At 38.4% G+C, this 24696-nt stretch overlaps 1 protein-coding gene across 1 annotated transcript in view; it reads left to right on the top strand.

Moving 5' to 3' along the window:
- Positions 1–23959, top strand: part of STK31 (serine/threonine kinase 31) — a 39441-nt gene extending 15482 nt beyond the window's left edge. The window contains exons 10-23 of the mRNA XM_009325758.1: positions 1470–1592; positions 5911–6090; positions 8630–8746; positions 9827–9946; positions 10428–10559; positions 11583–11684; positions 12651–12731; positions 13086–13211; positions 13931–14056; positions 14303–14389; positions 15235–15384; positions 17117–17242; positions 19269–19337; positions 23768–23959. Of these exons, the coding sequence (XP_009324033.1) occupies positions 1470–1592; positions 5911–6090; positions 8630–8746; positions 9827–9946; positions 10428–10559; positions 11583–11684; positions 12651–12731; positions 13086–13211; positions 13931–14056; positions 14303–14389; positions 15235–15384; positions 17117–17242; positions 19269–19337; positions 23768–23959 (1731 nt within the window). The remainder of the gene's footprint in view (positions 1–1469; positions 1593–5910; positions 6091–8629; positions 8747–9826; positions 9947–10427; positions 10560–11582; positions 11685–12650; positions 12732–13085; positions 13212–13930; positions 14057–14302; positions 14390–15234; positions 15385–17116; positions 17243–19268; positions 19338–23767) is intronic.
- Positions 23960–24696: the final 737 nt, after the last annotated feature.

The raw sequence follows: 24696 nt of genomic DNA, 5'->3' as shown, positions 1-24696 counted from the left end.
GTGCCTATTAAATCTTGTTGTTGTTGTTGTTGTTGTTTCATGTTTTTAAGTGCTGAAGCAATGCATTGTGTTTGCCTTTTATAGTATAACTTAATGCACTGATTTTTATTATCCAGCCCACTAATGTCTGGTTGAATTACAACATCTGTGCAATTGCTAATCTAAGTCTTAAAGCACTGTATACTGCAACTTGGGGTTTTATTTTTAGCTGGAGTTTGCCCATCTTTCAATTTCTAGTCATTGGATCTCATTCTGCCCTTGCCTGATCCAGGCAAAAGGTTTCTAGTCTGTCTTCCGTGGATACTTACAAATTCCTGATTAAGTAAAATTCTAAGCTTTCACTGGGTAAACTAAATTTAAAAACTTTGAGAACCTGTGTTTGTGTATACATATTTATATTACAGATATATTTATATTATATATTGCTTGTTTAGTAGGAAGTGTTCATTTGACTGTTCTTTGGCTCCATGTGAAACTGGTATCAGTGCCATGGTTAACACTCTTGTTGTCTTCTGTTTCTTTACTAATTGCCTTCCACACTAGACTTTCCAAGACTTTTTTTTTTTCAAGGTGGAGAAGGGAACACGTGTCAGGACAGTGTGTTATAGCTACTTGAGTAATTTTACACTTTTTTGGAGATGGATATAGAAGGGAATAGCAAATCTTTATAGTAGGTCTGTGAAGCTGTAGTTGGTCTTCCATGTTCATATATATTTTCATATTTCTATGGGCATGTTGGGTTAAATCACTGCGAAAAGAACACTGCAAACATGCTTCTGAGTAACTTGTTTCATTCATTTCGAAACGTTTGGTTTTGGTGAGTCTGTTAGGTACCTTGTCTGACATGAATGTGGGGTTCCTCTCCCATTAGCAGAACTAATCCTGCCAGTCATCCAAAGGAAACTTTGTTTTTGTTTCCGAAAAATTATCTTTAGTTTAATGGTCTTATGCAGATAACCAGCAGGGAGTTTACAGGTCACCTGTCTCTCTTGCTAGAAGGCAAGGAAAAAATTGGTAAAAGGGTTTTTTTGATTCTAGAGTGTTCTTCTCCAACAAGAAATCTTTTGTAATCTGACTTTGTAGATGTAATTTCGCATGTGTGGAAGTGTGGATAATCCAAATTCTAATTTCTGTAGTGCAATAAAAAACTGCAGGCCAACTAGGACATCGTAAGTTTACAGTGGCAGTTAGGACTCCCACTGTTACCAACAGTCATGCAGAAACTGTTTCTTTAGTTGTCTGATAATGTAGTCATATTTTTACACTGTAAAGGATGCTGTATTTGTGCAAGGTGGTCATGGTGCAAGGAGTAGAGATTAAAACCAAACTTTGCTTTTTCACTCATTCCTAGTCAGGCATGTATTGTACCATTCATACTTTGCAGGGATTAATGCTCTTTTGTATCACCTTCCACGTTGCATATGTGGCATTTGGGTGTGAGTTGCTGACTTGCTTTTCCTTCTGCGTAGGATGAAAGAGATGAGTTGATTACCCAGAGAGATGAGGTGCAGCAGAACTTGTATTCAGCAGTGGAAGAATTAATTTTGGAAGTGAATCAACTGCCCCTCTCTGAGCGCTCAAGAACGTTACAGGTAAGGAGGTTGCTTTTATCAGTATTGATTTTGAAACACTGAAAACCTGTGGAGGGTGTTTCTTAAATGTTAAACATTTTATAATTGGAGACCTCGACAGCAGCAGATGAAGCTTTAGATAACACTTCTGAGTTAAGTTGTACATCTGACACCTGTAGTTCTTGGTGTTACTTGTGATCCTGGTCTCCTAGATGTTTTGTTTCTAGAGGCAAGTTATTATCTAGATCCTGGATTTGAACAACAGCTTGTCTCTTGTGGTGCTGTGTTTGGGGACTAATAAGACTTCACAAAGCACACAATATTTAGTAGAAGGCAGGTGTTAATGAGAGAACCTACAATTAAAAAGTCAATGCAGTTATCCTGCAAATTGTGGCAGTGGGTTTTGTGGTTGGATTATACACTTTCCTAGCCCTTTCTGTTAAGATGGCTGTGTAGTTTGGGCTAGTGTAGCAAAGTGTAAAATGTTTAAAGTTTTGTTTTGTGTGGGTTTTTGTTGTTTGTTTTTTTTTTTTAAGGTGAGAGTTAAACACTACAGGAGCATGTGTTTATGATAAGAGTCTCCCTCCCAGACAAACCAACAACAGAAAGTGATAGGAAAATAGACTCTGTAGAGGCAGTAAGAACTTTTGGAGAGGACTTTACCAATAGAAATATTACCAAGCTGGTGCTTCTGGCCTTTGCTATTAGAAATAATTTCTTTTCTTTTTAACTTCAGAAATATTACTTGCTTTTATTTTGACTCTGCAAGTGTGTGTGGAGAGGAGAAAAAGGTTGGCAATAGTTTGACAGCTTGCCTGTACAAATTCTAGACGTGTATTCATCCACACCTGTATGAGATAGGGTTCTTATGAAAAACCACCAAGATTACAGGCTGCACATAAGTTTGTATAAGGTTGGCGCAGCATTAATAAATTGAAGCATTCATATTTTCATGGAATTACTCGCTCAATTTCTAATGGAATTATTTTTCAATGCCATTCAAAAAAAAGTTTCAATACACTTATTTTTTGGTTCTAGTCTGAGATGCAGATTGGTGTCTAATTAGAAAAGATATTGGATGGGTCGCATTTCATGTCTTTCTATCACTGGAGGCCCTGTGTGGATCCTGCTCCTTCAGACAGAGGAAAGTTTGGTGTGGTGTTGTGTGGTGTTTTTCTCTTTTGTGGTTGGGGTTATTTTTTTGGTGTGTGTTTAAAGGTTATACTGTGCTAATCCACTAGGTGGTAGGCATTAAGCATCTTCTAGATAATTGTATTGCAGTGAGATTTTAATAGTTTGGGGGTTTTTTTTTTAATTTTTGAAGGGGTACTGAAATGCTGCTAGGTGTGTTAAGTGAATTTTGGGCTTAAGCTTATCTGTGTTGATGGTCCTCTCTTGTATTAGGAGCTAGAAGATCAAAATAGTTTTCCCAAGTAGGGAAACAGAAATAAGTTTCTACCAAGTATCAGTGAGAACACTGGCTGCAATTTCATAGAGCTGAAGAGGTCATGCTGTGCTGTCCTAGAGAAACGAGTATTTTTCCAATGTCTCTCAGAAGAACAGGAGCATGGGAGCTAATGCCCCTCTCACTGAGGCTGTGTTATTGCAAACCTCTCTTCTGCATCACACACCTCTTCTGACTTATGTTTTATACCTTCCAGTGAGAACTGTCGTTGGCCTGAACTACAGACAAATTCAAACAGCTTCAGCCACAGCTGGGTCCAACTGGTTAGGGCCGAAATGAGCAGTTGGTGAGCTCCATGCTTTCCAAGCGACAATACTGCATTGGTTAAGAGGAAGGCCGAGAGTGTGGGCGTACACCTAAGTTACTCTAAAGCAAGCTAGGGTACGATCTGAACAGTTGTCAGCTGTTCTATGTTAGCTGTCTGTAAGCATGTTTCCTCTGCCCCATGCATAGCGTGTAGTAGCTTGTTCTGTGCTCCCTTTGAGTTACCACACTTAGAGATAGCGACTGGGACAAGTGCATGTAGGCCACTGGGCCATCTTCATATGGTAACTGGTTATCCTTCTGGAGCCTGTTTCTGTATCCATATGCTGGTGAAGTTGCTGATGTTTTAGGGGAGCGTATTTATAGCATGAAAAATAGATGGGTAGAAATAGGATGTAACTTACTGGATTCTTTCCTTGAGGACGGTCTGATGGAATGCATGCAGATACTCTTCTGGTGTAACTAGTGCTGCTGTTTTTGTAAACAGGATGGGATATTGGAGATGAAACTGTTACTGAGCACTTTTCTCAGTTCTATTACCCACTTTTCTCTGCTGTTAAACAGGCTGATTTTTTTTTTTTTTTTCCCCTCCTTCAGACTCTTCCATTTGAACCGGGCTTCTCCCTTGCCATGCCATTTTCTATCCATGTGTATCCTGGTGTATTAAAATCCAGCTGTTCAAAAAAGAATGTGAGAAAAATCTGTTGTGCACTGGAGTGATTTCAATAGTGTCTGTAAATTTAGCACAAACCTACTTTTTGTATTTGCTTATAGACAAACATATTTGTATGAAGCTCATGTCTCCTGGCTCAGTTGGAAATTGCTGTTTTAAACAATCTGTTGTACTAAATGAATGCTGTTCGTTACAGTAACTATTGTTATGAAATTAGTTTTAAAATTTTATAAAATACTGTTTGGTGGTGTGGTTTCTTGTTTGCTGTGGGGTTTTTTTGGTTGTGTGGTTGGTGGTGGGGTTTTTTGTTTGTTTTGGGTTTTTTGTGGTCACTATTTAGTTAGTTGTTAGGTGAGAAAATTCTTATGCTTTTGGCCCCAATTTTAACTTTTGCTGTATTCCGTCTGTAGAGCTGGGGCCTGGTTGTGGCATCATCATGTGTAGTTCTACAAAATCGGTCAAGCTCACTTCCTTACCTCCACAGTACCTGCAGTCCTTAGCAAGGGGAGTTCATTGCTGCTACGTTCTGGCCTGTGGTGGTAGTGTCAGTCTGTTTTACTTTAAGTTACATTTGGTTGCTGATATGACCTCTGTGTTTCAAGTGTCTGAAAGGCTCCTGACAAGTGACTTTAAGTTCTGTCATATTGCTTTTTCTGTAGTATTGGCTGTTGAGTCTGAAGGGATGCAAAGACGAAAACCCCTCTCAAGAGGAGGGGGGAGAGGTGTTTTGGTGTTTTTCTTCATCTACATGACCTAGGTGTTGTTTGGGAAGGTCTGTGATATTTAACTTCAATGTTCTGGGATCTGAGAAAAGAAAAAAAGTGAAACACTATATATAAGCAAACTGTCAGCAGCCTTTCTTAGGGTTTCTTTAGTCATCTTGTTGGGAATGATGTGGATAAGTAAAATAATGGATTTTGAAAGCTGAAGGATGCTATTTATTACAAAAGCCCAGGTTCATTCAGTCAAATCCCACTGTTCAGGGAGAATTTTCTCTTTTGAACTACAGCAAACACCAATGTAGCTCTCGAGTATTTTTCAGCATGGGACTTTCCACCCAGGTGCAAGGAAGGCTGTTTTCTGTCAGGATGTTGTCTCCACTGGTAATCGACCAATACATTCCCCCCTGACCCAACTTGTTCTTCAGGTCATTTGACAGACTGCCCTTTGTTTACAAGCGATTTCTGTTTGCCCTGAGCTTTAGCCTCAATGCCTTTCCCTTATGTGTAGCACTTCAGTTTGTTTTCCAATACAAGTCAAAGGAGGTGGACCCTGCGCTTCATATACTTGCAGAATACTTGGCTTTTAGATGGAAATAGAAGTTTCCAGACTGTAAAACTCATTGCAGAGGGCCTTCAGGTATCAGACATGTAGGTAATTGCTGTTCCATCTAGGAATCAGTGTGATGACAAAGGTGCATCAGAAGAGATTTGGCTAGTGACTTTTGAAGGGAGGGATCAGTCCAGAAGCATTCCTTGGGTGTCTGGCTGCTCACCTTGTTTCTCAGTACAAGTTCACTTTGTTTCCTGAATTTGTGTAGTTCTATGAGGAGCATTATAAATTGAACCCCATTTTGCTCTTTATCCTGATGAGTATGACTTTAAAGTCCAATCCATAGGGAAGAAGAAACTAGAATACAAATGACTTCTTATGAGTTGTTAAGCTTTTTGTGGTCTTTTCCTTCCATGTTTTGAAGGGAAAAATCAGACTCTATAATCTCTGTGTGAGTTCCTTCTCTGCCACTAGATCTGAGAGGAAAGCGGAATATAAAGTATACTTCACTGGATATAGAAAGAGGCCTTTATAGTAGAAATAATTTTATGCCAGCAGGTAGTGCTATCTTTTTCTGTGTTAAATGTCTTGATTTTTATAGATAGTGTACTGTCACAAAATTCTGGTTTGCAAACCTGGTTTTGTTTAATTCACTTGATGCGCAGGAACTGTCTACTTCTCTGGAGATGGTGTACGGTCAAGGTTCTGAAGCAGATGACTCTGAGGAGGTATTTCAACAGTTCTTTAAGTGGAAGAGTGTTAAAATGAAGAAATTAATTTGCATCAGAAATGATACGGACGCAGCTCTGCAAATTCTTGCTGGCTGGTTCAGTGGCATGTTAGAGGTAAGGTGAACAGTCAATCTTTCCTGTTGGTGAAAAAGATGAAATATGACACTGTCTAACCGAGCTTGTGAGGAGTAGGCATTAGCAGGGGCAACTGCCTATGGCAGGGAGATTGTGCATATGAGCAGTGGCACTAAATGACAGTGCCTCAATACAGAGGGAAAGGTAATGCGTTGAGGAACAGAGTGTTAATTTACCTTTATTCTTAGTGTACCTTTGCCGTGAGCCAGAGTTTATGCTTTCTTATGAAAGGACATCTTTTGTATAAAGATCAGTACTTTTTATGCAAGTATAAATTTTGTATGGGTGTGCTCTATCTGTTCATTGTGTGACTGAAATGCTTTAATTAGTCTTTCAAGTGGCCTTTGGATAGAAAGACTTAGGATTTTAAAAGGTTCTAGTTCATAAATGCTGCTGAAAGAGGTTATGAAAGATCACTGCAAAGAAGCCACCGGTCTGACTTGACATGATCTAGGTACAGGTTGCAGACAAATATATAATAGAATTTTTTTCCTCATTGATATGCTGAGTGTGGAGAATTTATGCAAATAAATTGTCCACTTCTATTTGCATGTCCTGCAGTATTTTCTGGAATACTATTCTGATGCTGTGTCTCTCAGTCTGAGTTGTAGGAGGTTTGGAGCATTGAACTTGAGTGCATGTTATTTGTCTTATAAGGAGATGGATGGTGAAGTGGGTTACGATCCATTGAGGTCTCCTTGTAAAGAAAGTGCAAAGTAGGGAGGTAACTTTGTGGCTTTCCTGTCTCTGTTCTTCATATCTATGTTCTTGCTCAGTTGAGGACTCTTAATCTTCCTGGGAAGACTGTAAGCTGCTCTCCCTCCATTCCTGCAGGCCCAGCTTCCTTGATCTCCTTCTTGTCACACTTGTGTATAAATGTTCTCAGTTTGTGTCAGCATAACCTTCCTGCCCATGTGAATTGTACATCATCCACAAGGGTTGTGCCCTTTCATAGTGAATAGGTTTTCTGCCCTTGCATTTCACTGTACCCAGAGCATTTACTGTGGCCAGATGCTATTATGAATAAGTGTTCCTTCACCTGACAATAAATTCTGTTCAGCAACAGTGTAGACTTGGTGCATGTCATGTGCAGTATAATGTTAATGAATATAATTACTTGCAGATGTTTATAATCATGTCAGTTATTAGAGGGGACAAACAAACCTGCAGGTGGGTTTCTCTGATTGCTGGGTGCAATTCAGAGTGCTATTCTGCATGTATGAAAGTGACTGAAGTTTATTAGGGTAGTGATTAATTCTGATTTACCTGTTTCAAATCTGAACTTTTTCTGCAAATGGTTCAGAGACACAGGAAATGTACAGACTTTTGGCATGGGTTGGTAAAGCACTGGTAGGTAGACCAAGGAAGAAATTTTCACTTATTCATCTTAATCATTTCAGCTTTTGATCTGCAATTATTCTGTTGCAATTTAACTTCTAGCTCCTTTTAAAAAAAAAAACAAAACAAAACTGTGAGCAATCGTGTAGAGCAAATGCTTCTTTGAAGTGTTTCCCCTCCCCTTATTTTAAGTAGATACTCCTTTTCCTCTCTTTCTGAGTCCAAATTAATCTCATGTAGCATCGATCAGAATCTACAATAGGAAATGGGTCAGTGACAGACAAGGAAATTTTCAGAGACTGGACGGCTCTTTTCCAGTATGCAACCCCAGGCTTTGGGGAGCAACGTACTGTTTGAACTTGCGCTGTTAAAGTTTTTATTTTTAGTACCTTTAAGGCAATAAAATATTTTCACAATCTTTAGTGGAATACACATGCTTGATAGGTAAATGAATGAGGTGGAGTTTGCAGGTTTCTATGTATCTTGCATGTTAAATACAGGACTATATTTTCATTTTAGTTCTGGTTGCCAGTGTAATACCTCTTCTTCTGCAGATAATGAGCAACAAAACTTTGCTGAAAACAACATTCAATGTAATCATAAGCTGATCTTACTGATTTTTCTCTGGCACCTTCTGTATCTTTATCTTGAAGCTAAGTTATTTCTGACTGCTATGAAAACACTTAGGGATTCCTGGTGAAATCTTTAACCTTATTTCACACTTGATAAACTGTGAAATAGATCCCAGGATGTGTCTTTATCTCAGGTAGTACTATGTAGGAATGGAAAGCCCACTCGACAGTGAAACTGTCACGTTGAGCATCTTGTATATCACTGTGTGGGCAGCATGTTGATTTTTTTTCTTTATTTTTTTGATATGAAACTCAACAGGAGAAGAATTCGGATTCTTCTGTTTAATTTTTGGGAAAATCAAAATGAGATTAGGAAAATAAAACCTGATCGAGGCAAGAATCAACTTTTTTCTTGCCTGGTGAACCTGAACTCTGTTAGTTTTAGAAACCGTTGTATCACTCAAGTGTGAGGCAGTTAAAGGTGAGATCTGACACAAATCCTGATTAGATTTCCAGTAGTGCTATAACTCTGTATTTCTTGCTTGTTTTTGCTGTCTGCTTGCTAACTTTTAGAATTTCAAGGCTGATTTTTTTTTTTGTCTTTGAAGTGTTTTGACCTGATGTCAGAAGCATCTTCAGATTTAGAGGAATTGATTGGCAATGCAGATGAAATTCTCAAAAGGGTTGAGTTGGCTATTTGTGAAGAACTGGATACTGACTTAAATGTAAGTTCTAATCACGCCTACTGTGTCATGACTTCTATATATTTTATACATCTTTGATTTCAGTTTAAAGCTTTTCTTAATGTGTCAGATGAGTTTATTTGCTACAAGGCAGCATCTTCTTTTGTGGAAATGTGATAAAGTCACTCAGGTTGCTTCCCAGAGAGAAGAGAATGTGTTTTCCAGGCAACAGGCAGAGGGCAGCTTTGCGTTACAGCAACTTAGCTGTATGTATGACTGGCTTAACTAAAAAATACCGGGAAAACTGGTTCTCCCCTCTCTGCACGCAGAGAGAAGCTTTCTTTGAGCTGTACTGTTTTGGTGCATGTGTTGAAAATACAGGTGATAAAAAGTAAGTTTCTGTTTTAAAATAATGGGATTGCCTCTCGGGGTGAATGTGTATGGATAAATTTACTTTTTCCAGTCTTAAGAGATCAATAGTTCTTCATCACTTTCATTTTGCATGCGACAAGTGTTCTTGCCTTATTGGTAATTTTTTTCTATGCTTGTGTTAGCCTTTTCCCCAGTTATTTACCTTTTCTGATAAGCATTTCCTCAATTCTCTTTTGCTAATCTTTGAGGTACTTGCATTGTCTCTGCAATGAGAGTCCCTACTGTGCCAGAGAATGGTTGTGTCAGCAAAAGTTGAACCTGTCCTCTAATGTAGCATCATACTAACAACAAACCAGTAGTTTAGTCTGCTTTGTGACTGCTCTCTGTGATAGAACCAGTGACTCTCTTTTAGAAGAATGGTTGCATGCTTTAATGCTTCATATCTATTTAACCATGCTATTCTTAAAAAAAAAAAAAAAAAAAATTCTTTCATAGCATGTGGAATATGAAATTGGACTTCTGCATAGAAGTGCCAATCAGTTTTATTCTTTTGAAACCATTGGATGAACTCTTAGACTTGCTAACTTCCCTTTTAGAATCTCTTTAAGAAGAGAGAAAAATCTGAGAAGAGAATGATTTTTTCCGTTAACAATGGAGTTTCTCAGTAAAGGTTTTACATCTTAAACGTTGGTGTGTACAAATGAAGAACAACTCTCAATCTTTAATCTCCCTCTGTGTGATTCAATCCAGGAGCATGATGAAGCAGAGAAGGGAATAATTATGAGTGCTTACAATAAAGTTATACGTAATGTTCGTCAGGAGCAAAGTATGATCGCTGTCATACAGAACAGATACTTGGCCAGTGTTGAGGTGAGTTTATGCCTTATTTATTTCTGTCACGCTGATCTATACTAGTAACCCTTTCTGACATAATTTCTTTTTGAAAGATGTACTCTTATCTTTTTATAAGGAAATTCTAGGAGTATATTGGTGATGAGAGATTGTTACCTCAGGCAATGCTTCATTTCAGTTAAATACAAAGATACTTTTTAAAAAAACAAAGCAGTAGAAGCTGGAATCTCTGGATTCATTACAAATCAGTAGTATGTAACTTAAGGGGATTGAGCTTTAAGTAGAATGTTAGTTTTCCAGAAGGAGGTTAATGTAATTAAAATGAAATACAATAAAAACCCTTTTCTGTGGGGAAAGACCCTGAAAAGCTGAATTCAGATAGGCTTCAGGCAGTTTGTCTGTGATAGACATCTAATGTCTAATGCATTGGACTAAAGCATATTAAAATAGAATGCTTGAACACTTTCTGATTTTTTTTTTTTCTTTCTTTTCCTCCTAGTTCAAAAAACAGGCTGAGGAATGGCTGAATAGAAGACCTGACATTAACAACTTATTATCAATTAAGAAAACTGTGAAAAGCTTAAAGGCCCGGTTAAGGTGGAAGCTGGTTGAAAAGAACAACTTTGAGGAAGTATGAAAATGTTACAGTCTTGGTGTCTTTGTCTGTTTTTTAAATTGGTTTAGAAACATTTTGTCTAGTCCAAGTAAGTGGTAACTATATAGAACAGTTTGTGTTTTCTGACCTGAATTTTGCTTTTAACTGTGGAAGTTTTACAGGCCCCTGAGACCAAGCCTAAATGGCTTTTAAAACAAAAAAAAAAGTCAGAAGGTGGGTACATAGCCACTTTTCTGTTGCACTCCCCAGCCATGGCACTGTGCTTTTAACTACATCCCTCTGGTGACGGTCACTGTTCACAGCATGAATGGTTTTGTCCAGCTCTTTTTACTGTGCTGGTTGTGTGATTAAGTTTCAACTTTGTTAATAATGCTTGTACTTCCCCTTTGGTGACAGAAGTCAATGTCTGTTCTAGTTTTCAGTGTTCCCCGCTACCCCTCAGAGAAGTCCAAAGAATCTAGATATTACCCCAGCTTCAGTGCTGTTTGTTTGATCGCACATTAATTATTCTGGTGATGCTTAAGGAAAAAAAGAACCTGTATGTGGCTCTCTGTAAGCATTGTAAAGGGGCAGTAAGCTTCTAGGAGGGATTTAAAATGAGACACGGTAATGAAACCCATTGGGAAGAGGATTCTTGAATATTGAGGTGACATGAGGAGAATGCCTGCTTATGGGAGAAAAGTGAATGAATTATGGAACCTGGCATTGCTGGTAGATGAATGATATTGCTGTTATGATTGTATGTGATCAGCTAATTAAAAAAAAAAAAAGCTCTTTGACTTGGGAAACAAATAGGCAACGGGCTAGAACATTTGGTCTGTCATGTAAATAAAGGGAACACCTTTCTCAGTGATTAGGTTTTAAGAGATTCTCTTGGGTTTCCAGGAAGGAGACTGAGTAAAATACGCATTTGAGAATACGTTCAACTCCAGAACTGTGATATGGAGGCTGTTTTTTGATCTTGATATAGTATGTTACAGTTGTTTGGTATAATAGCAGAATGAGAATTATACCCTAACTTTGTTATTCCTAATGCAGTCTGATGATTACAGTGAGTTTGAAATGACAGGAATAAAAGAGGAAATTGCTGATCTGCGAAATAGGGTTCTTCAGGAAATATCCAAGGAACAAGAAGAATATGTAAGTATTAAACTACTTAGGCAACTAAAACAAACCTGTATGAGGCACATCTGCATTTCCATTGCTTTAATGTGTGCTCTGGGTAAAATAAAAAATGTGATTTTTATAGTGTTGAATGTTAAGATGGCCCTTTTTTGGTGAAACCTATGGGAGAAGGCATGGAGGCTGATCAATTTTATCTCTATTTGTACATAGTTTCTTCAGACTTTTCCCCCCTTCCCCCCACCATAAGGGGATGAGGTGAGAAAAAGATGTGAGCTGTAGTTCTCAACTGAGAAGAGCTGCAGGTGAAAGTGTAAGCTCAGAAAGCCTGTATTTCTTGCAAGAAGGGGAACTTTCATTATGACTAGGTTAAAACAGGCTTTTATCCTGAAGTGAAGGAGATCACCCTTTCTCCAAGTCCTCTATATGGAGGGAAGAATCAGAAACCATTGCTTTCTGAGCAAGTAGAAGGCACCAGGATTTGTGGTGGTGATATACCTACCTCTGCAGATGTAGCATTTGTGTGTAGTAGTTACCTTGCAGCATTACAACTGTGTGGGGTCTGGAGATGCATGAGATGTTGGCCTGATCTGTGTTACTACTTGATTTCTATCTTCCTTCACTTACCCGTAGTGAACTTGTTTTCCTTGGTTTAGACCTACTAAACCCTCTTGTAGAAAAGACGAAATGTTTTCTGTGATAGCGCGTGAGCTGCTTGGGGCCTTAACACTACCCACCCTCAGAGCTTTCAAAAATCTGCCCATATTGAACTGCTGTATTCGTGTTGTGTGTGTTTTTTCTTTTTTTTTGTTTTTTGAAAAAAGCAAATAGCAGTATTATTTTGAATGATGATGTTGAAGGAGGTACAGTTATGGTCAATGTATGTTTGAATGTCCTGGGTATACATTGTAAATGTCAGTGTATATTTATATATATGTCAGAAACTAGTGACCTGAAGCTGTGGGCCTTGTTTCCTTCATTTAGGAGAAGCTTACATATTTGGTACAGAAATGGTTCCCTGAGTTACCACTTCTTTATCCAGAAGCAGGAATTCTAAACTATATGGTAAGCAGAGATTGGGTCTGAATGCAGTGTCAGTTACTGTTTCGGGCACTATCAAGGCTCTGCACCAGCAATGCTCTGCACAGTCTTGTCCGTTTAGGGAACATATACCCTGAGCATTGTTTGTTGTGGTCTTCCTCCTTCTCCTCCTCTTCTGGGGGATGTTCAAGGAATGCATTTCATTAGCTGCTTCATGATGACCAGCCTTTTGGTAACAGATGTTGTAACTTTAATATGTCCCAACTGGTTTTGTGCTTTGCTAAGTTGATTGAGGAAGAGGAGAGGTAGTTGAAGCCTCTGAATCTTACCAGCTGTTAAATGCCGTGCGCTTACCCTGGATATCTGCGTGTGCTTCAGAACTCTGGTGGACTTCTGACATGCAGCCTGGAGCGAGACCTTTTGGATGCTGAGCCCATGAAGGAACTGAGCACAAAGCGACCTTTAGTGTGTTCAGAAATTCAGGGCCAGAAGGTTCTTTTAAAGGTAATGTTGTCACTGGCTTTCAGTTAACGCTGCAGGTGAGGCCTTGGCTTATTAGTGTGCTGATTCTGAATGAACTCTGCTGTTCCTTTCATATCCCTGTGTTTAACAGCCCTTTTGTGATAGCAGATTTTCTTTGTCAGGGCCTGTAGAACATGAAGCATTGTTTTCCTTCTGGATTGCTTCCATGTGGCTTACTGATTTTTTTTTTTTTTTTCTTCACTTCTGAGGACTGCTGTAGTGAACAGTGCTTCCCCTCTACTGTCTGTTCTTTTTGGTATCTGGTGGACCTTTTTTCCTGTTCATTAGTCCTGTCTTTTTTTTGCAGATGCTGGTTTGTCTTCCTGATGACTTCACAGAAAAATGTCAGGAACTGCTGCTTTTCTCTTGCTCTGCTTCTCTACCAATCTGCTAGCAATTGGGAAATCAGGGGATGTAGTATTATGAGAGGCACAGTTGTAAATATTCTTCTTGCTTTTGACTTGGCTTATTTAAATCTCAGATTAGAGACACACTCCCTGTTTTGTTTGTACAGACTTTCTAAGATTTAATAAGAAAATATGGGAACCGTCTATGACAGCTGGAATTGAGTTTCTTGTTAAGTAGAAGAGGAAGTTATTTGGCACCTAACAATATGCATTTCTTTAAAAAAAAAAAAAAAGTAATGCAGTAATGTTACAGGCATTAGGAGTAATAGCTTAGGTATCTGTTTTGTTTTTAAGGGATACTCTGTAGATGTAAGCTCAGAAGCCAAAGTGATAGAAAGAGTTGCCAACTATCACAGAGCTTGGGATCAGCAGAAGGAGAAATCTGGATTGTTACAACTGTTGTTCCTTCTTTTCTGCAAGGCAAGATTCAAATTGATGATCTTGATTTCTTGTTTAAGCTGAAAGACTTGTAATTGGACCTTAAAGCTTTAACATATTTTAAGTTGGAGCACTGAATCAGAAAAATATTTCCTTTCTGATTTTAGCTAAACCGTCTACTTAGTAAACATAATGAATGGATTTGTCACACATCTAGTGCATGTTAAACTTCCCAATATTCCTGATATTTGAAACAATCTATTTTTCTTCCTTTTGTTGTTGTTGAAGTCTGATCCTTTGGTATATTTAATGGTCCCGTACTACCCAGGAGCAAGTCTGGGAGCTTTACAGGCTGATACACCTTTAACTTTAGAAGTAAGTATAACTACTTAGACTATCAGCATTTTATTTTGTATGTTTTTGAACTGAACTTATTGTTTTGCTGTATCTTACGGTGCTGATGGTGTTTCACCAATGTACTTTCTTTGGTGGCTGACAGTGACCGTACAAAGTTGCACAGGATAGCTTGACTGACATTCTTAGCATCTGGTCAGGCAGTAGTTTATAACTTTCTAAAAGAGATTTTGCTTGGATACACTTTTTTCTTTTCTTGATAGTAATGACTCAGCTGTATTATTAGTACATTTTAAAAGTACTGGAGTTGAACATGTTAGATATTCGGGGCAGGCATTTCTGTATTGAAGTTTTAGAGGACTCCTGTATGTGTAACTTTTTTCTTTTTTTTCCCCCCTCTCCTCCCTCACTTCATCCCCCTCTTTTTCCTTTCCCTCTTCCCCACACAGTATATAGGCAGTTTGGATACTCATCCTTTCTCAAAGAAGCAGTAGCTAGAAGCCAATAGAGTCTTTTCTCTAGTTCTGTTTGATGACTTGAAGTTTCTGTTTGATAACTTGGACCTACTTGTAAAGGTCCAAGTTGCGTGGTTTTTGTGTTCCCCCCCCGCCCCCTTTTTCATGTTAGTGATTTGTTAATTGGTGACTGCATTTTTTTTTTTCCTCGCTGTGCAAGTCATAATAATCTTACTGGGAATTAATCCATACTTCATAAAATGAAATTGGCATGAACTTTGAATGTGTACAAACCTTTAAAAAAAAAAAAAAGGAAAAAAAAGTCCTAGTTCTGGATAGAAACTTACTTGATACTGTGCTTTGTTTTTTCCATATCTATCTTTGTAATAAACACCCAAATTAAATCATTAGGAGGCATTAAAAGTGATGAAAGGAGTGGCCCAAGGTCTACAAACGTTGCATGGAGCTAATATAGTACATGGATCTTTGCATGGAAATAATGTTTTTGCTGTGAATCGAAAACAAGGAATCGTTGGAGACTTTGATTTCACGAAATCAGAGGTAAAGAAAAATCCTTTAGTGACTTCTAGTCAGAATTATGTATCAAAACAGACCACTGTGTTTGTAATTTAAAAGGTTTATTGATAAACAGTGTGCTTAGCAGTGAGACTCCTATTTCATATTCTGAATAGGGTTGGACAGTTTGAGTCTTGTTGAAATTTTTGTGTAGACACAATCTATCTTCAAGGGGGGGGGAAGAACAAGTGTGGGCTCTGGTTAAGCAAAACAGTGGAACAAAACAGAAGTTGCAGTAGTTTGTTGGCTGGCTGTCTTGTGCATTTAATGGTAATCAGCATCATCAGAGGTGAGAGTAAGAACTCATGTTTGAAGAAGGGCTGGTCAAGCTCATATGAAGTCTTTGCCTTTCTGTTTGATAGGTAATGGGGTTCTAGTATGAGTTTTAATCTTTTGCAGTATTTAGTAAATTAACAGGATTTTACATGTTGCCTACATATACTTGTATTTATATGTACTACTTATTTAGTCCTCAGTTTCTGTAGTAAAGAATTTCATAGCTGTTCTTGGGGAAAATCTAATATTCTTTAAGAACACAAGCTATTTTCTTACTATTCATTGTGTTTACACAGCAAAGTCTCCAATAACGGTATCTCTTCTGTAGTCACCTTTTGACTTTCTAAACTCAAGTTGTTTGAACTAAAGCGTTTTTGTACTAGAGGTCTGTTTCATGCTTATTTAATTTGTTTAGTAGTAATTTACATTACAATAATATGTCATTATATTAATATAATATAAATAAATGTAAGTTTCATTGAGAACCCTTATTTCTGCTTTGGAAATGCATTATCTGTTAATCTCATGAAGAGTGTCAAATGTTTGGATAGCAAGATGTGCTTCTCTTGAAATAAATCTCAATTTTCAACATGCTAAAGAGAGATGCTTTCAAAATTTGACAGCTGAATTTTCTGGAAGGTCATACTCAGTACAGATGGTGTCATTGTGAAAATTGCAAGAGCTGAGGAAGACTATCTCTGCAGGTATGGGCTGTGCTGAAATGAGCAGCTCATGTGTGATAGAGCAGGAAAGTTCCACCCATGGTTCACGGCCTGGATCCAGTTTGTGCGTTGTCTGTAGGGGTGTCAGTACTGCTCAGTGCTTGTACTTTCCGCCTGATCACAAATGCGTGAGCGGAGCTGATAACTGATGTGTTACTGAGTATTCTTGGCAATCTGGAGACTAGTCTTCTCCAGTCTGGCTATAGCTGGTGCTGGCTGCTGTCATGGAAGGGGATAGAAACTCAGGGTCTAGCTTTTATTTTGACAGTAAGCAGTCCTAAAATATGCTGGAAACCAGGAGGGAGGAAGCAGCTAGTTTCAGGTGAAGGCCAGAAAGGCAGAGAAGAAAAAATAGGAAAGCTGGCAGAACTGAACTTTAGAACTGAAGTTCTCCAAAATAGTGCTGAATGTCTTTTAATATTTGTGATTTTTTTTCTAATTTGAGAAGTTTTGCAATTTGTATTTTTCACCACCTTATGAGCTCTAACAGTTCTGGTATTGAGTAAAATCTGCCATCTTTATTCTTCTATTACAGTTACAGATGATAGATGTATGACATTATCTCTTTTTTCCTTTACGCACCACTCTCTTTTGATCAGTAAAGGAGGATTTTACATTTTAGTCTGGGTCTGACATTAAAAGGGAGAGGGAGATACATCTGCTTCAATATGCTGTTGGTCTTGCTTGAAATTATGGGTACAATTTTTTTTTCCCCATAGGAACAACGTGCTGCTGCAAATGCTATGGTTGTCAGTACCCTGAGCTTAGTTTCTCCTGAACTGAAAATGGGACAGCCAGCTTCTCCAGCCTCTGACATGTATGCTTATGGCTGCCTCCTGTTTTGGGTATGTTACGGCTTGTGCGAGAGTTTCTAGTAATATTATGGAACTGTAGCAGGCTTATAAAGAGCAATAAATGTTATGTCCAACTTCTGCTTTCAACTATTTTGGCGAAGTAAGTGTTCATATTTTCAACTGAGTGGTAAGTGTGGAATGAATGGGAGTTAACAATTATGGGCAGAAGACAGTAAATTTTTTTTCTGTAAAATATACAATGTAATTTGTACAGTAGTATGAACAAAAATTATGCTTTTGTTCCTCATGCTGTGGATTGTTAGTTCATGCTGCATTTCCCATTCATTCCTTGGGGGCCTTTTTTCCTTCTTTTTTTGTGACCTTACCCCTGAGGAATTACCCAAATCAAAAGAGAGGGAAGATGAAGGCAAGGATGGGACTGTCACATGTTTTGTTGCTGGCAACAGTGCTTAGATAGGTGTTTGTTTCTTAGTGCATGTTATGCCAGGGAGGAGAAAGCAGTCTATTTTCCTGTGTTAGGTGGTGTGCTGTACAGCATCTCCTCCATCTCCTTTTTGTCTTCTGGCGCTGTATTGCTGCCTCCGCAACTCAGGGTGTCAGTGCCATGTGTTCTGAAAGGGAAAACTTCAAATCTCCCAGACTTGAAAAGCCACAGGCTACCCAGCAAGTGCTCATGTTCCCAGGCAGTGATTTTGTGTGAGCGCTTGATATATTAGAGCTGGTTCACCGAGTACCAGTTGGAGCTCCAGGTACATGGGGATCTTTCTGGGAAACACTGGCAGTTCCATCAGCTGCGCAGTGATGGCTTCAGTAATCCTTTCTGTGCCGTAGCATCTTTAAAAATGCTTCCTAACGGAGATGTAAACTGCAAGGTGGTAGGTAGCCACTGTTAGTTACCTGTGCTGAGAAAATGAAGCTGGTTCATATAAAAGTCACTCTTCATTATGTTTTATTCCTAATTTAGGAAGCAGTTGCTTAAAATGAAGTAACTTTTCTACTAAAATAGATGAACTAAACTGTAGCTGAATATCACAGATGTTTATAATTTATTAACGTGGATTGGTTTAGTCAGTACACTTTCAGTACTGCTATTCAGATCTTCATCTGTTCTAGAAAAAAGGTTTTTACAAGTAGAAGTGAGTAAAAAAACACCAAAAAACCCCAACAAACAGTAACACCCCCCCCCCCCCTCCCCCCCCCAAAAAAAACCAAAACAAAGGCAGTTTTACTAATGGCTGGCTCTTCTTGAAGAGAATATCTGGGATGCAGCAAGATCGGCATTCTTCTGAAACCTCATCCAAATTTGCCAGCTGAATTTCAGATTAATCCACGTGTAACTGATCTCCAGCTTGGACTTGGTGTATTGATCATTTGATGGAAAATTTTAGCTCAAGTGTTAGTATTATGTTCAACAGTTGCCAGTTTCATGTTGGGCATCTGAAACTGTGTTCTCCCTCATTAAGCAGCAGTGCCACTTCTAAAATTGAGACAGTGGTTTTCTGTGTTCTCTGCTGATCTGTGTCCCAAGAGCCCAGCACTGACTAAACACATGCTTCCTTTTGCTGGCTATGTAATTGTTCAGAATAGAGGCATTTTCAGCTTAACCTGCAGGCAGGTTTTTGAAAAATGCTGTACTTGGGCATGATTCTAGGCAATAGTAAAGACTGGGGAAACTTACTTTGTTTATGGGTACAGGGTTCACATTTGTCTGTTGGAGTGCACTTACCCCATAGCATTTATTGAAGAGGATTAAATAATTAAACGTACAGCTTGGGCATGGACTTTGAGTCATATTTTTAAAAGTTTATTTCTTTTGACCTCTAAAAGTTTCTTCTGATACTGTATTTTTTTCCCCTTGTTTCTGTGTAAGGGGAACTTGAGCCCCTTGCATGTTTTACCCTACTGTGAAATTAGGAAAAAAGTCTTTCCCTGCCGTTTTCCCATAACAATCCATTTTCACTTGAAACCTGGAATCTCCTTGACTGATGTTTGGCTTTGTTAAACTAAAGGGAAAAAAATGCCAGTGTAATGCATTATGTATCTTTTCATTTTTCAGCTTTGTGTTCAAAACCAGGAGTTTGGCATAAAAGAAGATGGAACACCTGAGGTAGATATGGTTGTCATGGTATGTTAATTGTCAGATGAGGAAGATTAGACTGCTCTTGTTTAGAGGTGGTTAATAGGTAATTTTTTTTTCAAGTCAAACATTTGATTGTAAGTGCTGGGTTGAGAAAATGTTCCTAATTGACTATTTGGATAATTCTAAACAGCATGCACAAATAAAATTATGTTTGAGAAGGTAGAAAACCCCAGAGTTTTCTTAAATATTTAACTCCAACCTCAGGAAGAGCAACTTCTTCACAGAAAACTGTTAATTGAATGACACCAGGTTACAGACTTGGGGAGTAAGTCATTGAGATTCAGCCTCAAAGGAGGTATTTGAATTGGGAACCTGTCTTTTCTGAAGTCAGGGAAGTTGACTTTGGTCATTTGTCTTCCTACATAATGATTGCACAATGCTTGAGTGTTAATAAAACAGCCAACTTCCATTTTAATCACGTAAATGCAGTTGTAAAAGAGTATTGTGCCCTTTATTCTTTGGGGCTGGTTATTTTTGTGTGAAACAAACTTTCCTATGCCTCTGAAACAAATGCAGAGATGTAAGTGGACCCTGCATGATACAAATTTGTGCTACTGCTTTCATTCTTTCTACTCTTAACTGTTGTTCCGTCTACTGTATGCCAGCAACTGTTGTAACCTTGAAGTCTATTTTCAGTCCCTTTTTTGAAACCTATCCTTGTCCAGTGTCTCAGTGACTCTTTGAGAATAAGTAGACCTGTGTGCCTTCATGTTTCCCAACTTAGGTCTCCAACTTTGAAGTCAATCCTTTGCTAACTTATCTATCTCTTAGATGTTTATCATAAGCAGATAATTTTTTGGCCTCCTCTCTGTGTGCCTTAGTTACCTGAGCACCTCTCTTTCCTTGGGTTTATTTTCTTGTGTAACTCTCCCTTAAGCTTTCAGCCTTCTGGCCAAGAGTTAAGACCCCTTTTCTTGCCTGCTTTCTACCTCTTACTACCTCTTGCTACAGGCGATTCCTTTTCCTCCTTATAAAAGTTGGAATAACAAAAGACATGCCAGCATATATCGTTTAAAGAAATTCACTGGGAGGTTTATGGACCTCTTTCAAATCACTAGCCTTCCCAGACTAGTTTCTGCTTCATAGTTTTTGCTGTACTTCTGCCTGTCTAGTTACTGACTGCTTTGTTCTTGTCCTGTGTCCCTCCCATGTCCCTTGAGTGGATTACCCTTGTGTTTTTTTTAATCTGTATGGACTATTTCTCATATCATGCTTATTCTGTTGATCTTACTTTAGCAGATGACTCTGTTTAGCTTTTAAGTGGAGTCTTAGGTTATGGATAGAATTTTCTAAGGAATACAGGGAAGAGTTAGAGGTTAATCCCCATATTTTCCAGAAAAGTAGAAAAATACTTCAAATGGAAAAGTAGAAAATAAAGCAGTGGAATTGCTGTTGGTCAGATGAATTTGGGTTGTTTTGTCAAGGGCAAAAGAAACCCTAATAATAAATCCCTCTTTATTGGTTATACTTGTGCATTACTGATTTGCCCGCTTTGCGGAGATACCTAGGAAAGCACGGGGTTAAAATTGGTCTAGACTTTCTAGAGTTGTGTTCATACTGAGCTTAGTGTATCCTGTTTACTGTCTTTAGATTAAGAAACTGTCATGATACAGTACCAGACTAACACAGCTGTAGTGGTTCCAGTGTCCAGGCAGGGTAGCTTGTGTATCACTGCCTAACACAGTACTGTAAATAATCTTGTTTTATTAGATGACTCTTCTCCTCTACAGTATGTCTTTTAATAACTTCATTTCAGCAGTGTTCTCCAGTGATGAAAGCACTACTGATAAAGCACAGGACTTTCTACCAAATCCCTCTGCAAAATTATTTCCAGTGTGACACTACCAGGGAAAATAAAAGAATAAAACATGCGGCATTTGAGCAGGGAGTTGATCCTGTAAATAGTGTTTCTTACCTCCCACTATAGTTGCTTGGTTTCTTATTAAAAATTAAATGAATCTCATGAAATGCACAATACTATAGGAAAGAAGATTCAGTACTTCATGATTCACCATTAGGGTTAACTAGGGGGTTTTAAATGTATTCCACAAAACTTGTACAGAACCGTCTGCCCAGTGTGTCATTCAGGATTATGCATAATAATCCTTAGATACTGAAAAACCTAACTTTCTCTCATGCGTAAGGGAAACTTTATTGTTCAAGGAAGTAGAGAAGATTTCTTGGGACATTAAAAATAGGAGTTGGTTCACTTCTGTTTTCCATAAAATCTCTGCTGTGATAATGTTTTACAAGTAAGGTCTGAGGTATGCAAATCAAAGTTTAAATGGCCAGTTTCAGGGTATTGTACTTCTGTGTTCTTCTGTAGCAGGTATCTTCTGAAGTGCGAACAGCTGCCTGTATCTCAAGGACAATTAATGAATTTAGCCATTATTGTTCTTGGCAGGCATTTGTTCATTTTACAGCTTTTAATAAGAGCAAGTTTTTTTTAACTTTTTCCCCTGATGAAAAGAAGCAGCATTTGATTTTGACCTTGTCAGGTGATACAATCCTAATCAATATATCATTGTTGGCAATTTTTAAGGATCATCCTGGATGCGTGTGCATGCACGTGCACCAACCACCAAAGTCTGCTGGAAAGCAATCTGTGCTGCCTGCAGTGCGCAGGAACACACTTGAGGGTTTTACTAAGGAATGTAACACTAATAAATATCTTTCAGCTGTTTCTTGGGGAATCTTTTAGACCTCTGGCTGTTAATCCTTGTCCCAGTTCTTGGGGAAAATCTGTTTTGCTTTTATGTGCTTTATCTGTAATCAGCTTATTCAGAATTAATCTCCATGCCCATCTGCAGGCTCTTGACAGGCTGGTAATTTCCCTTCCATCTCAGTCTCGTGCCCAGAGGAATTGCATACTTGCAACTAGTAAAATTTTTGGTGTTTTCAGCAAATTGCCACAGGAAAATAACGTTAAACTTTAAAACAGGGATATTAATATTAGCTAGCTGTTGAGGAAAAGCAAAGATTAGAGATAAGATCTTGTAGCCACTCATTTAGTCATGCCAAGCTTCAGTGTGTTTCAGCATCCAGTTTTGTGTATTTAAAAAAAAAAAGGTAAATAAGAGCAAACACAGTGAAATGGAGTAAACGATAAAATGTTGTCCTACAGCAGTATTCCTTGTGGAATCAGTCTTCAGTTTCCTTAGTGCGAGAAGTTGGTGAGAAGGGGTATTTGTTGTTGACAGACATTTGATAGTATCATGAAATGCAAATATGCAAGTACAAAGCTTTTCAAGCTCTTTAAATGCTCAGACTTTCTTCACTTTGAATTTTGCAGAGGAAGTGTGTAGTCATGGTTCACTCCTGTATTTCATTGCACATGTTGGGATCTTCTTAAATAGACGTTTTCCTTTAGGCATTTTAAATGTTTTATAAACACTTAACAGTCCTTTTTGCCTGTAAGATCAACAGGTTTCAGATCTCATCTTTCCACACAGACTTCAGATTATTTGGGGCGTGGCTAATTCTCCAGAGTCACTCTGATAATTAGTGGAAGAATTGGAAATTGTCTGCTTGTTTCTGTCTTCAAATTTTTGACTACTTGTGTACGTTGCTTTGCATCCCAGTGATTCTTCTGTCTGGGTGAAATGGGGATAGGTGAGGTGTATACAGGTATCTTGTGCTTTGCTGTTTTATTGACCCTGGTCAGAGGCGTTGCTGGCTTGGAAACGGTGAGCAAGCAAGCCTTCTTATGGAAAGATTCTGTTCCCACTGAGTTTTGGTAATCTAGATCAGTATTTGAGATTGTCTTTCTTGCAGTCCCCTTGTCCAAATCCAGTGTGTGCTTTTCCTCCCTCAATAGCTGATGTTTATGCATATGCGTAGCAGCTGTGTTTTCATGTTTTGTGTACGGGGTCTAGCACTGTTAATGTGCTAAGAACTTAGGTACATAATCCCTTCTGATAAATCCAGAGAGCCTAAGTGTAAGTGATGGGTTAACAGCAAAATAGCTGCTGTTGATACAAAGCCCATTACTTTGGTTTTCTTTTTTTCCCTGTGCTCTTGTAGAGAGAGAAAGCAATATGACAAAAGTTAAAAGATGAAGTTGTAGAAGGTGAGTGGCACTTGTTCTGTTCCTTCTCAGTAGAAAGACTGACTTCACTGAACTACTATAAATAAGAGAAATACTGAATTGGTATTTTAAAATACAATAACTTGCACTCTTCTGTGAAATCTGCTGGCACCGGGTTGACAGACCTGATGCTGAACACTTGCTTTTATTTTGTTAATGAGCACTATGACTGTCAAGTGTTGCTGACCGTTGGGAATGCTATGGTACAACCTTTTGTGAGGGCTTTGGGCCCTAAGCACTTACAAGATGTGTTCATCAAATACTTGGTTGTTATTTGTGATCGAGTTTGTTTTGCTTACTGATGAAATCCTTCTCCCTCTGTTTGTAGGATGATAAAGTTAAATCTCTTCTCCTGAATTTGTTCTGCTGTAACAGACTGACAGCTGAGCAGGTGCTGAGGGATGATTGCTTCCTCATAGTTGATGCTATTCCAGTTTCGCAACAACCAGGTGAAGAGCGTGAGCCATGTGAAGAACATGATTCTGAGAAGACAGCTGAAAAAAAATATGTGATTAACTGAGGAGAGTGGAGCAAACCCTACTTAATAGATGAGGAACTTTACCATCAGGTGTTTGATTGAGACTTCTGTTTTTGTTTGGTTTTGAAATCATTGTCCTGATCTGAAGTCTCAAAATATAAAAGGTTTGGTAGGTGCAGTCATGTTTTGTGATTACACAATCTTCACTGCGTTTTCTTCTAAGTACATTTTATTCTAAATAAGTTTGGGATTATAAGTGTGGTGTTACTGATTGTATTCTTAGTTTGTCAGCCTTTTTCTTTGTCCTTTATGTAGGATTCAAATTTACAGAGAATAGTCTTGTTAGATGCCAGACATCTTTAAGATGAAGCTTTAGTGACTTGTTTTTGTATCCAGTTTTCTATCCCTCTTCTTGCTGTGATTCCAGATAACATGTTCCTCTTAAAGATGCTCTAGGGTATTACCTTTTTGCTGGAGGTTTTTTGTTATTGCATAGCCAAGTTGTTCCTACAGCAACTGCCTTCAAAATTTAAGGAAAAAAAAAAAAAGTACTGCTTTGACAACTAGTAAAGGAAACGGAGAGCAACCTGCCTCTTTTCTGTCTCTCTGCATTTGAAAAATGCAGTTGGCTTTCTAGAGAGCAGGCATCCTTCTAGTTGCTCCTTCGCAGTGCTGCTGCCAACCAAAGTACCATACACACGCATTTGCAAAAACTACTGCTTATTTGCTCTACATAAATGTGTGTATGTATTTACTGTTCTTAAACGTTGTTTGCAATA

Source organism: Pygoscelis adeliae, unplaced genomic scaffold, assembly GCF_000699105.1.
Source record: "Pygoscelis adeliae isolate BGI_AS28 unplaced genomic scaffold, ASM69910v1 Scaffold226, whole genome shotgun sequence".
NCBI lineage: Eukaryota > Metazoa > Chordata > Aves > Sphenisciformes > Spheniscidae > Pygoscelis > Pygoscelis adeliae.
Note: the sequence above shows the minus strand (reverse complement) of the source record. Positions and strands in the feature narration are given on the sequence as shown.